Below are 14,620 nucleotides of genomic sequence, written 5' to 3' on the forward strand. Positions count from 1 at the left end.
TCACTTCACCCTTCGTGAAAAGTTTACGCGCGTCCCACGTAAGAGTCGGATTGGGGCGGCGGCGTAGAAACCGGGGGTGAATTCGGGGGTCGCGGCGATAAGTAGTACGCGTGTTTTCGCTCGAACTCAATTTACCCTCGCAACGCTGGAAACACCGGCAAAAGGGTGGCCTTTCCTTTGAAACGAAAAATCTTTATCCTTTGCCAGGATTTTTAAACGCCAGGGGCGCGTGACGAACCCCTTCGAATATCGCGCTAATAGGTACGCGTAGTTTGATAGATGTACTCTCCCTTTTTTTTTACAATGTATAATATAAACCATGGCTCTTTCTTGTAAATTACTGAATTTTAAATGTAAGAAATACGAGTCTTGAGTTAATTAAATACTTGAAGATCTGAAGCTATTCGTTTCTTTCAACAACTTCGATATTTTCTAGTGACGATATATCGTATAAATTTCATTTTTAGTAATCAGCGAGTGCGTGACCAACTTTAGAGATTTATGCAAGAGTTTTCTGAAGATAATTAAGTGTAACATAGGCAAAAATTTGTCTCACTTATCAAATATTGTAACGAGCATTGTACTTTGCATATTTTACATATTCTTGGATATTACGTTTAGCCATGCACACTCGTGCACTTGTTGGACGACCGTGTAGCATTGATTGCCTGCACAGGGATTAAACTGAAAGTCCTCGATGTTTCATAATTCATACACAGTCCACTGCACTTGAATCAGCGTTAAGAAGTATTTCCATATCGCAGTTGCGTGTGTGTGCTTTGAAGAAAAAAACCAACTCGAGTCGACCGGACCGCTCGGTCAATAATTTCGGAAATCATTGTTCTCCAATATTCCACGGAGAGGTTTCCCCTCGTTAAATTTAACGCGGCCGCCATAAGTAACAGTAGAGCGAGAAAGAGGGGAAGGGGTTGGTCGACCCACGACTCCGTGAAAAGAAGGGGGCACCGCGTAGAAAAGAGTACGGAAAGAGGGGTGGTCGGTTGACACTAAGTAGTATGTCCGTAACAGTGGCCCGAAAAATCCATACGTCCGAGGGCAGGCAGGCTAGATTAAAATGAAAAAAGAAAGGAGAAGGAGAGATGGAGGAAAAAAATTCCGCGCCTCGCCGGAGGGGTAAAACGATACCAGCTATACGCGACATTAATGAATGTGCCTTTAGAAACGGCCACGCCGAGGGAGGAAGAGAGAACCAGGGAGAGAAAAAAAGAGAGAGCCGCGTAGCACGTGGCTCGATTGCTTTAACGACCGTTTGTACGCGCGCGCGTTCGTTCACGCACGCTGCGCCTCACGAAAGCCTCACGAGTCGCTTAATAATCGCCGTTGATGAATAATCTCGTTTTCGGAGCATCGACGATTGTTACGCGAATTTCAACACCTCGACGAAAGGGAAGAATTTCGTCGAACGAGGTAATGAGTCCCTTACGCTCTGATTCTTGGAAATCACGCGCCTCTGTTCATACCATGAACAGATTGGAGGATACGAGGATGAATTTTGACACGCAGACGTTGGATAACTTTGTTTTCTGAGCGCCAGCGATCGTTGCACGAATTCTAACGCCTCGTAAAATTTTGTAGAATGGAGCAATAAGTATAGTCTCTGACTGCGCCTTAATCGTTGCAAGTTATGAGCTTCTGTTCGTACTGTGAATTGATTGGAGGACGAAGAGAGGGATTCCGACAAGCTGGCGAACGAGTAATTCCATTTTCAGAGCATTAATGATTGTTACATGCATATACATAACTATTACTACTACGTCCTACTAACTACTATTACTTTGAACGACGAATGAAACATCTGAAAGCGGATGTGCATACACTCGTAAGAATCTATATGCATATTTGGTTGCTTCGACGTATTGAGTTCATCAGAATGACAGTTCGCCAGAACACTCATCCACTGTAATCATAGTCTAATTCTAGAAAATCATGCGCTTCTGTTCGTATCCACATATATGAGCAGATCAGATGATAGATAGAGGAATTTTGACAGGCGGCTGATTTATTTCTAACCAATCAAGCTTTCAAGTTGCCTCTGAAGAAAATATATATGATATTCGAGGATGAGCGCACACGATTTACGTAGCCTGTAAGATTGGCGAATCCACGGATATCAGAACGCCCAGATCTATAAATACTGTCTATAAATCTCGCGGTACAGCTCGCTAGTAATAATTAGGAGGAACGAGTAGACAAAGGCGGGAATAATTCTATCGGCAGAACATGAAGGGAAGCTCGTAAATTGCCGGTTGGAAAGGGAGCGTGTCCAAGAATCTCGCCAGTCCTCTGGAAGCTGCTGTCTCTTCCCTAAAGTAGGAATCGCGTTAATTATAATGGCAGCGTGTAACCGCCGTTTATTCTGGTCGCGAACGAAATTTGATTTCCAACAACGAAGAAGATTCGAAAGCAGGAGAAGAAGAAAGGACGAGCTGGTACGGCATGAAAGAAGGTGCTAAACGGATAGCACCGAGAGAAACGGGACAGCAGAATGGCGACCATAACGTAATTTTGACAGAAATAACGCCGCCGTGCTCGCTAAGAGACAATAAGTCCGCGACACTCTCTCGCAGGGGATCTTAGAATAGTTTAGTGTCCGCTGGTCTCTTCCTCTCACTGTATTCTCCATCTCTATCCTCTGTTCCACCTTCGTCCGAGACTTTCCCGTTTCGTCTGCTTGCTTTGCGTGACCCTCTTGGCGCCACGATTTTCATGGTTGCGACCGGATTGATGATTGCGCTGTATACAGACGCTGCGCCATTTTAGTTGCACCCTTTCCGGGTCAACTTTTCGGTAAACCATGGTTTGCGTACTTTCGTGGAAACTTTTAGACAACTTCGTATATTTTCTTTTCTCTCCTTTTTAGAGCTAAGCATTTTTTATACCCTTTTGACGCTTACTCAGAAGAAGGTTATTTCTATTGATAATTTTGATGGGACCAACTGTTCTTTGGTTTCTCCTGAGGAAACTTTTGAAGAACTTCGAAAGATTTCTACTTTCTTCCCTTTAGAACGAGATAGCTCGAACTCGTTTACTATTTATCCAGTAGAAGAGAATTTTTATTGATAATTACGATGGTAACAACTTTTTATTAAATTGTTGTTTGGTAGCGTTCGAGGAAACTTTTGGTGAGCTTCGAAAGTTTTCTTCTTCTTTCTTCTTGGGGTTGAATAACATATTGTACCCTTTTGAGACAGTGAAAACGGGAGGAATCTTCCTATCGATAATTTTGAAAATAAAAGGTCACTTTCCAAGAATCGATGGAAGTTTCCTACACAGATCGATGGAAGATTAACGTGATCCTTTCTCGAAGTTTCAGAAATATTGGCGTGCAACGTCAAAATATTCCCATCGATCACGTTTCCGCACCACTCCTCCCCAGAGGTCCGTGAAATCGACGCAGCATCTCTATTCTAGCTCATTAAATCGCATCTGGCCGGTTACTCCTTTAACGGAGCCGTTTTTCCGGAAACAATGTTGTGACGAGGGCCGTCGAAAAAGGGGTAAAGAAGCCGTGAGGGGGGTTGCCCGTTGGGATTTTTTTTTGTCGGTATTTAGGACCTCTCGAGAGAGAAAAAGGAAGGAAAAGGTTCAATGGACCCTTCGCGGCTGCCGCGTAGAACGGACTACGACGCAGCGGGCACTTGACGCATTATCCAAACACGCGATTTTGTAGGTTATGTTAATACGCGCCCCTCCCCTTCTTTCTTTATAGAAACGTTCCACAAATTAAAATTACAAATTTGTTATGCAATGTTTATCATTAAGAAAAAGAAAATGTTCGAATATTCTATAGTTTATATTATATGTTCTATACAAAATATTCCTTTTATTACAAAAATGTCTGCTCTCTTTTACAAATGCAAAGTTCATTTATAGATAATTTGGTAAAAATTGACTCTAACATCTATCTTTCTCACTATACTTATAACTTAAAACTACAACTAATGAGAGCTTGTGAGTAATACGAAAGAAGTGAGTATCGACCGCGAAGATAATCATGATAATTGGTGATGAATTAAATAAAAATGAAATTTGCTTGGCTGTGAGAATTAAACTTATGTCATAATATTTGAAAAATTGTTCATTTCCGTATCATATAAGCCTGTTTGAAAGTATGTCGTGTAGATTTGGTTGGAGATCGTGCTCGGGTCGAGGATTTTCAGCTCACCAGATCACGGGACGCGTATAAAGGGTTATTCAGCGCGCGGATTAAATGATAAAAAAAGGAGGAGAGAGCCTGCGCGCTGAAATACGGGGCCTTCTTTTCAAGATTGGGCTTTTTGAAAATTTTAAACTCCCCGATCAGGGCCCGGGGTTTTTCATCCACAGCCGGATCGACCTCTCCCCTCCAGCCTATACGAGTTTCAAGAACTACGAATAAAAGGGTTCAGCCTTTGAAAGCTGCTGGATATTCGTGCAAAGGGGTAGAAAAAGAGGGATCCCGATTGCGCGTGTCGTTCCGTGAATTTCTCATATTTTTTAAGATTTGACCCTTAAGTCCCGTCACGTTTCTCGTATTCTTCATTTCGCTGCGCACTGTTGTCAGCATTTTTGTCCCACTGTATGGGCGACACTGCCACTCCCTTCCGTCTTAAACTTGAAACAGTTTTTAATCGCTTCGACACTAGTTTCCAACGCAACTTTTACATCGAGAATTGACGAAATATGGCTTTTCTATCTATGCATATTCATATTGTTATCAACATAATCATAAAAATGATCCTTAAACATTTTTTAAGATTAAGAACGAAAGACAGTAATAGAGATTATTCAATGTTCAATTAGAAATTTTAGTTCCCATCTAATATTAATGTTCACGAAATAATTCTTAATACTTGTTCGATTATTCAACAAATTCGACCATCGTATACCATGATAAAGAGATTTGTGAGATCAATGGCCCACTTTATTGATATTTTAATACTCAAATACTCAATTGTTTGATCAAATTTAGGATCGAATATACATCATTGTATCTTTTAACAAGATCCAAGGCCAGGTTTCGTTCGATGCCTAGCAGCCGTTTTGGCACGCTTCCTGCGACGCGGTACGCATAATTAGGCATCAACAAAATGTCTAACATTCCCGGATATTAAAGAAGAATCATGGACACTCTTGGTAGCACTCGCCATACTATGCGTTTATTCTTAATTAATAGCAACTCGATAAGAGGAGCCTTGACCCCCAACGTTCGTATATTTGCATCTTTCTCACACGTAATGAGTTACATCGTGGATGTTGGCTGTAAATTCGCGCGAATAAGAGTTTCCTCGACGGCTAGTAGTCAGAAGGTGCTCTAACGAGCTACACAAAACACGCAGCTGTGTTACATAATTACTGCACCGGAGGATAGATTAACAGTCCAAACCGAATGTTACGCAACAATATGCATCAACGTTCCCGGTTCAGCTAAACTGGATAATTAATTTAAGCATCCAGAGCGAAATGTAAATTTCGTAATTTGAGTACGTGCTGTCTTCGGCCTAAACCCGTTAAAGAAGGATATGCTCATCTTATTCGCGAGAAAATCGCAGTATGGTGCCATTTTTAGAATCCTAATTCTGTAATCACAGTTTCACGAATTCTTCATTTAATTTGTTAAATGTGAAGACCATGGTAGAATTTTAATATACCATAATTGGGAGCGAAAACCATTATTCGGACCAATAAATGTCTCAAAAAATGTCTGTGTGTCAAAATATCCCTTAAATCTAGTTGACGAAATTATTTTAATACTATTATCACTAATATTTTGATAATTTTGAAGAGGATGAACATATTTAATTCCGAAATCAAATACAACTTTGTTACTTATCGCATTCTTCTTCCGCAATCTTCTTATGGGATAAATTTTCTGCACTTCAATTCCGTAATCGTAGTTTCATGCGTTGCTGATTTCATTCACGAAAAAACGAGATCGATCCAGAAGCTTCGTGCATTTGAGAGAACGTAATATGAAAGTATGGGAAGTATGTATAATGGTTCGCCTCTCCCTCGCAACCTTTACCATTTCGTCTCTTTTCTCGTTGTTCCTTTTTCTTTCGTTTCCCTGCCACACGGGGAACCCTTCTTCTCTTTCGCGTACACACGTGCGCATAAAACTTCGCTGGTACCTATCCCCACCAAAGGGTCCGATGGGGGGAACCCCTAAGAGAAATATTCGACAATTTTTAAACTCGTTTCTGAACGCATTCAAACGTGCACAGTCGACAAGTAGGAATTTCTTGGAATCAACCAAGCCTTTGGTAGGGCACGCCGAACGTGGATCATGGTTTCCGGCTAACAGAGGTGGGGTCTTTGCCATATATTCTCCTGGTGGTTATACATATATTTCGCGGCTATTCGCGAAATTCTTGGGAAGAGCGTGTTATTGTCACTTAAACCGTATGAACACGACAAACATCCTGGAAACTTCTAACGCGTCATGACGAGACTGCTATGGAACCAGAGAACCTTGTTAGAGATTCAGAAGTACGTTGGTCTTGTAGACATGATGTAGCATAGTGATTAGTACATTTTTAGATAGACTATAACACATTCATATTTGTTGAAAAATTCTAACAAATTTTAATTTCTTTGGTATATTACCAAATAGTGAAGAGTATTTTAAATTAAATATTAAAAGATGTCCTAAGGTCTGTGGACTTACGTTACTTTGGAGGTAGTCAGATAAAACTACAATGACGTGTTGCAATCATAAATCGCTGATAGTTCGATTCAGAATAAAATGTAGCGAATCTTGTCTCGAAAATGAAATTCAAAATAATAGGAAGAAAAATCGTCAAGCTTTCGAAATCAAAATACCCAATTAAAAAGAATTGGCAAGTATATTTGATGTACAAAGTAACTCCGTGCTTTCAGTATTCCTAATAATGGCAGTCCGCGTTGTTCCAAGTTACAGTTCGCAAGTTCTGAATATGAATTACACGAGGCCATATTGCATCCCTATATCGATAATATTTTTTGAAATTCATTGAAAATTCGGCAAAGCATTATAGTATCCCATAAGGACCTGTAATTAATTAACTAGAATAAGTCAATCATAAACAAGCTGTTGCAAATTGATAATTTAATGACTTGAAGTTGTAGGACCTGCAACGAAACTCGTTTTTATTTCACTTCTGTTCATTTGGTTTTGAAAGGCTATGCTATAACTCATATCTGAGATACTACAGTATCATTACCAAAGGTTTTTTAAAAGTCGTGGACATATTTATGATTTCTTAAACGTTACGGTTGATCGTTTAAATATTAATCATGTCACCGTTAATTGCTGCTGACATTTAATGAAAGACAAATTTCTTTTCTGTAATATCCATCAATTTCTTCGTATAATTACACTTTAAACGTCTACATCAATGACAAACTCTACTTCTTACTAACCACATTAGACTGTCGCAGATAGGGTCGGTAAATCAAGCGCGCACAGTGAAGCTCTTCATGAACTACAGAACGCTTCTTTACCAACCATCCGATTCTTTATTAACAGCAGACGATACCACTCGAATCTACTATCGAAAAATTCAAGAATTAACTTGCCAGTTCAAACTGAAATTCCCTATATATAAAAGAAAAAGTTCCGTACATTCGATCCTGCTGATCATCATCCCGTAAATCCTCAGCCCGAGAGTAATCCTCACCTCGTCTCTTTGGTTTCTGATTTCAGCATTGTTGAGACAAAGCATGTCTCCGGTTGCGGACACCTTGATCGGTAGCTCGAAAAGCTCTGTGTCACAACCGATAATCGATTACTCCCGATACGTGAGGCGGTACACGTCGGGTCAAGAATGCGGTAGCTCGTATTGTAAGGAGCTCGGTTGCCGAGAGCATTTTCACTGTCTGGACTGCAGTGGTAGGGTCTTTGTGAAAAAGGAGGAAATGATCAGGCATTTCAAGTGGCACAAAAAGAGGGACGAATCTTTGCAGCACGGGTTCATGAGGTATTCGCCGACGGATGATTGCTCGGAGAGGCATCCGGGTCGTGCTTGCCCCCACAATAGAAAACAGACACACTACCACTGTATCCATGAAAATTGCGATAAGGTTTACATATCGACATCGGACGTGCAGATGCACGCCAACTACCATCGCAAGGACTCGGCTATCATACAAGAAGGTTTCCAGAGATTTCGCGCTACCGAGAGCTGTGCTACCGATCACTGTCCCTTCGTTGGCCAGCGGACCACGCACTTCCATTGTCGCCGACCAGGTTGCCGGTTCACCTTCAAGAACAAGGCTGACATGGGTAAAGAACTACTCGCAGTTCTCCCTTAAAATTAGAAATTATAGTCCTCTCTTTCCTAGATTATTCGTTGTGTTTACCGTGACAATATTAGCGATTTCTGTTTGCTTGCCGATATCTCTATACAGTTAACCGTTTAGGTTGATCGAAAAGTTTTGTCGCCAGATTTTGCTGATACATGTATGTATTACAACTTCGTTCCGAGGGTTCCAGAGTTCCTAGGTAATTAAAGTGTACAGTGACCTACTTTCTAACTCGTGAATTGTTTCATGCTTTAAATGAGACCGAGGGGAGAATATATCAACAAGAAAAATAACAAATTCTACAACAACGAAGTAAATGAATTATCAGTAAATGAATTAACAATAGATATTATATTAAACGATTGATAGACATTTCAACTAAAACAATTCATTTCTATCCTTTCAAAGATCAAAAACGACAGAACTTTCCGATCTACCTAACACCTAATGCACCTAATACACCTAGTACCAATCTAGCCCAAGGTCCTTAACTGGTTTCTTTAATAAGTTCCTTTCTCCGTCTTCTTCTTACAGACAAGCACAAATCGTACCACATCAAAGACGAGCAATTATCCCGCGACGGGTTCAAGAAATTCATGAAGTCCGAGGCGTGTCCCTTCGAGCAATGTCGTTTCTCACGCGTCTGCAATCACATCCATTGCATACGACCTCATTGCAGCTACGTTCTCCATTCATCCGGTCAGCTGTTTTCTCATAAACGAAAACACGAGCGTCATGAAACGGAATTGGCTTACAGAAAATACAAGCAGATCAATGCTGTTGGCGGTATTCGACCGCCAGGATCATGGCCACCGGATGATCTCAGCACGCAGAGTCTCTCCTTGAGTCTTAATGGCGAAAGCTCGAACGAGGATAGAGGCTCGCCGTCGTATTATTCTTTGGATGATTCCTTTCAGAGTGGTAGCGACCTAGCGATGGATCTCACCGCGCCAACAACCGCGGTCACTGCTAGTGGAAGTTCCACAGTGACTGTGGATCATCAGCATCAGCAGCAGCAACAGAGTCAGCAGCTTACTGCCACAGAACTTGCGTATCTGGTACCTGCAACAGCCGACTGTCCCTGTCACATAGGCAGGGAGCATCATCACTGCGGATTAGATCGCTGTGGTACAGCTCTGAAGGATCCTCGCGAAGTCAGGGAACATTTGAGAGAGCACGAGACTCAAGAGCGCATCACCGATGCCTTCTTCGAGGAAGGTGGCTGCGACGACAGTTGTCCGTATGCCGATAAGGAGAAACATTATCATTGTAATTGGGAGAACTGTCGCGAAGTAATCCTTTCGACTGACAAACCCTTCCGTCGACTGCAACATTATAAGATTCATGAATATAGTCGACAGTTAAATCTCTCTTGTTCTTCTCACGCTCTATCCTCTGATGTTACGTTAACGCACTTGACTAATATCGACGCGATGTTCAGGCGGAAGAGAGGCAGGCCTCCAAAAAATAGGGTTATCGAAATTTGGTCCGGCGGTGACCCAGCTACTCATACTCACGACTCTCCACAAGCGATCTTCACCAGTTTCAAGCTACCCAAACCTCAGACACCTAGTCTGACACCCAATCCTATGATCGAAGAGAGAGAAGGAAGTATCTCACCTTCGAACAGTCTCGGCGAACCAGAAGGATTCTCCACCTACAACCCAGACGGTTGTCCAGATCCGGCTTGTGTTCTCAGATCAACGAGACACCATCACTGCTCGCAGCTGAGGTGTCATTTCTCCACCGATAGACCCGACCAGCTACTGATGCATAGCAAAGACTTTCACGATAACGTCGACATACCGCCCGGCTTTGCCTTCTTCGATAAGATGGTAGATTGTCGACTAGCTGGCTGTCACAGTAATCGCGTTAATCGGCATTTTCACTGTACCAGGCCGAACTGCGGCTACTCCTTCGTCAGATACTCGACGATGGCGATGCACGAGAAACAGCACAGTAGTCACGACGATCGACCTGAATGCTCGTCGAACCAAGAATGTCAGACGCAAATTCAACCTATGGTTCAAGAAACGAAGCCGAGGATTCAAGTAAAGAATCCGGCTGAATTAATCGAAAAACCTGAGGAAAGCTTGGCCAGCGACATGGAGAACAGATCAATTATGGACGAAAAGGAATCGGAGATCCCCAGCCCAGATGTTAATAAGACCACCGGTAAGTGTAACTTTCAACATGGACACGAACCAGTGCACCTGTATAGTACTGTTTTATAGATGAGTTTTGTTTGGTAGTTACTTGAGATGTTTACCGAGACAGTTATCCAATCAATGCATGTCTTTTGCACGTACACGCACTCCAGCGTATATTACGATACACGTCAGCACTCCTTAATCCTTTCGATGTCACTATGAATTGTTAAGCTCGTCATTAGACTGCAAATATTTATGCAAATTCGTATTTTTATTTAATCCAATTAAAGAAATGGAATTTGGATAGATAAATGTTTTGTTTGTCGAATAAACTTATAAAAATTATGATAAATATCATAATATTTTATGTTTTGAATACTTTATATATTCTTGCATGTTATCTGCATTTTATGCATTTTTAATTTGTACACCTTTAAATTTTCTATAAATGCATAAAAATTCGCAGTCCACTTATAACAAAATGATTCTTGTCAAATTTTTCAATCATATCAATTTTTTTTCTAATACTGCATTCTAATAGTGAGAAATTAGACTCACAACATAGTGGACTCGATATTATAAAAAATCCTTTCTTTAGTTAAAGTGTCTTATCTGGCATTTTTTCTTTTTCGAAGTTCCCCGTGTCCTTACTCTTTTAAATAAAATTATAGTACACAGACTGTTATAGATAACTAAATATTAATAACTAAATATTATGAATTGAATAGAAAAGACATTAAAATGTAAAACATTTGTTTCTTCGGATATCTCAAAGTAGCAGCTGGAACATTTTAAGCACAGTACCGACGAATGAAAATTAGTCGGTTAATATTAAAAGAAATTAAATTATACTTTTGCTTCCCTGAGGAATATAAACCATAGATAAGGCTCGTTTTAGTTATGTACCCTTCAATTCATTTAGCCTGCTCTCGAAAGGATTACAATACATTTCCCAATTATCCTTTATTTTATTCCTATTTTTGTTTTCATGTACATTATATTTTCTTGTTGCGTTTGATGTATCTATTGTACAAGGTGGTTGTAATTATAGTGGGAGGTATATTTGAAGTGTTGGTTGTTTGGTTGATTGTTGCTAGTGGTGAGGGCGGCTGGCACCTATTATCCGGTCAGTGGACCGCCGAGTGAACCCGCACTTCCGGGCGTCGTGCTATCCATGCGAACTTCCGTGCACCAAGGTTCGTGTCTCTTTCGACGACCAATTTTCTTGCCTTGAATTGTGTTCGATTAGTAATCAGTAAATAGTAAATCAGTCGTCGCCTTTCGTCTTCCGCATTTTTCAAATTTCGCACCTGTATTTACGCTAAACTTTTCCATTGCAGAGTCGCCGGTTCTTCCATCCACGTCTTCAGCGTCGCCGCATACCCTGTATGGACCAGAGCAGAGCTGTAGCAGGCCTTTCTGCAAATTAAAACGCAAAAACCATTATCACTGTAACGCCTGTAATCAAGCATTCTCCGAACTGGACCGACTGGTGGCACACATAGCGAAACATTCTACAGGCGCCATACTCAGTCAACAGCAGCACGATCTAACCAATCAGGCGCCTAGTCAAATGCAACACGACTATCTGACGCAATTATCGCAGAAGCACGACTTTATGGCGCAGAACGCTCAAATGGCTCAAAATATTCAGAATTTCCAGAATCAAATGCAACGTCAGATGCAGCAGACTCTGGGTCAAATTAGCCAACAGACCCAAGTGAAAGAGGTGAAAATCGAGCCAACGAGATGTGGCTCGGACGTGGGAGTTCAGAACGTTCCCAATGTTAAGAGAGAACCGAGTGAAGTATCGAGGGACGATGGAAACAATTCGGTGATGGATAACAACGAGAATGGCCAGTTGTCTCAGCCGAGTATGCCAACCAGTGTCCAACAATCCCCGGTTCCCACCAGCTTCGAACTCGACCTTAGCCACGGATTCCATTTTCCTAACCCTGCTGTAATGGCTGCTATGAATCAACAGATAGCCCTGATGAACCAAGCCCTGCCACCTTTCCTGCAGCATGGTGGCATGTACACTGGTGGACCAGGGCTGATGTTTGCTCCAGGTTTACCTCCGACCAATTTTCTACCTCCAACCAGAGATGAAAATCCTTTGGCCTCGTTAGCTGCGAATCTTAATCTCAACAAGAGATCCCTGTCTCCACCTGATAGCAATTCTCCGGAGGCGAAGAAGCAGAGGCTTCATCATTCCATGCGGATGCTGAAGGACGAGCCTGTACCGGAGGGATACGTCAGGTCTGTGTTATGCTTTTCCTAGGTTGAAATTTTTACTGTGTTACATTATATTTTATAATACAGGGTGAGATGTTTAAATAGGAATATCTAATTATTTTGTTATTTTATGAAGTTTTTATGAGATTAATTTTACGAGAGAAATCCTTAGGACAAAGTCACATTATTTAAAGAGCCATATATAAGCATAAGACATACTTCTTCTCAAGGTCATTTTCTCAGATTTCAAGGTCATCTAGGATAGGATACTAGTGTCTAGAAGTATACTTAACGCTTACGAGTTATTTCTATTCTAATTTCATCAAATTTAATGCATGAATCAACCAAAATTCGACCCAAAAGCCTCTATGCTTTTTCATATACAATAAAAAAGACAATGATATTCTGAGAAAATTCGTCCGGTCGTTAAATGTGTCCATTTAATACAAATTAATAATATTTAATACAAATAATTAAAATATCTAGTAATAATATTAGACACAACGATAAACAGTAATAGCGGGATGTAAATTTTTATTTATAAGTCACGTAAGTAACGATTTTAATTTCCATTTCAGGTTCAGATTCAACGAAGACTGTAGGTACCCGCACTGCGGCTACAGAGAGCACCAGACACATTTCCATTGCATGCGTCAAGACTGTGGCTACTCGTTCTGCGACAAAACGCGTTTCGTTCAGCACACGGCGAGACACGAGCGTCTCGACACTCTAATGGGCGGCGATTTCCAACAATATAGAGCCAATGTTCCCTGTGGAAGAGCACAGTGTGCCTACACCTCTTCGTTAGGCTCGATGCAGAACAAGGCTTCGCACTTTCACTGTTTGAAATGCGATTTCGTCTGCACAGATACGAACAAAGTGGTCGCTCACAGGCGACAGCATGCGAAATTGGACAGTATCGCGGCGGCCGGTTTTCAGAAATTCACGCCAAGTCAGCCTTGCGGTGGTGTCCAATGTCAGCATTCCGGTAAACAGACACACTACCACTGTCTTCAGTGTCAGTACGCTGTTCTGGGCCTAGCGCAGATGTCTGCTCACAAGTATCGACACATGGATACATAACGACGTTCACCGGAGCTGCCACTCGTTGGAGAAGACTCAAGAAAGACAATTCTCTGGTCCCCGGTAGACATTCCTTGAAGAGTCCAGGCCCGAAGCCGAAGAAAGAGTAAGGAAGCAGCGGGGGGCTGGATCCAGCCGATAAATTCGGATCTCGCTGATGAAATCTGATTACAAGAGGACCGAGGGAGGAGTAAACTAAAAAAGACAATTTCATGCACCCTGTAGACATTCCCTGCAGAATTTCGCTCGCGATTGTCCATGCCCGATACGCACAACGCGTATGTACGTTTGTTCGTCGAGGCTGGATGATTAGGAGCAGACCCCGACCGCGGCCTAGTCATTAATCTTCAGCCGTTCTATCGACCAGGAGAAATCGATAGCTCTTGGCGGCGTGTGTGTCTTCTCGTTCGGATCGAAACAGCATATGTATATATACATATATATATACATATATATATCGGTCGATGCATCGAATGGAACTGTTCAGTCAAACTCGATGACTTCGTACTTACCAGAGGAGATATTTATTAACTGAATGACGATCATTTTTTTTTTTTTTTAATATTTTCACGATCCTTCTCGAATCGTCTCGGCGATGGGCGAAGAAGTGGAGAAGAATTTTTGAAGAATTTTGAATGAATTTCGTGTCACAGAATGATTTCGTGATGAAAGAGATCTATGGAACGACGGAAGAAACCTGGCATAGAACCGTAGACAATAAACATGAACGACATGTCTATCTTATAGCTTTAGATCGCGAGGATAAAAGACAAACTATAATATTTAAAATAGAAAAAGACCTTGTACATTTCGTTTTCCTTCTTTGTTTTCCTCATATTTTTTTTTTTTTTTTTTTTTTTTTTTTTTTC

The 14,620-nt window shown here is 41.3% G+C and overlaps 1 protein-coding gene across 6 annotated transcripts in view; it reads left to right on the forward strand.

Annotated features, from left to right (window-relative positions):
* LOC100749506 overlaps positions 1 to 14,548 on the forward strand; it is a 165,800-nt gene extending 151,252 nt beyond the window's left edge. For 4 of the 6 annotated variants that reach the window (XM_024368067.2, XM_012387010.3, XM_012387018.3 and 1 more), the window contains exons 8-12: positions 7,685 to 8,263; positions 8,818 to 10,458; positions 11,531 to 11,629; positions 11,774 to 12,692; positions 13,247 to 14,548. In XM_024368067.2, coding sequence (XP_024223835.1) covers positions 7,685 to 8,263; positions 8,818 to 10,458; positions 11,531 to 11,629; positions 11,774 to 12,692; positions 13,247 to 13,751 — 3,743 coding nt within the window. In that variant the 3' untranslated portion in view covers positions 13,752 to 14,548. The remainder of the gene's footprint in view (positions 1 to 7,684; positions 8,264 to 8,817; positions 10,459 to 11,530; positions 11,630 to 11,773; positions 12,693 to 13,246) is intronic. The other 2 variants (XM_033320974.1, XM_033320978.1) reach the window with 2 other exon arrangements.
* The last annotated feature ends 72 nt before the right edge of the window (positions 14,549 to 14,620 follow it).

The sequence above is a fragment of the Bombus impatiens genome, unplaced genomic scaffold (assembly GCF_000188095.3).
Source record: "Bombus impatiens unplaced genomic scaffold, BIMP_2.2 scf_0027, whole genome shotgun sequence".
Taxonomy (NCBI): Eukaryota; Metazoa; Arthropoda; class Insecta; order Hymenoptera; family Apidae; genus Bombus; species Bombus impatiens.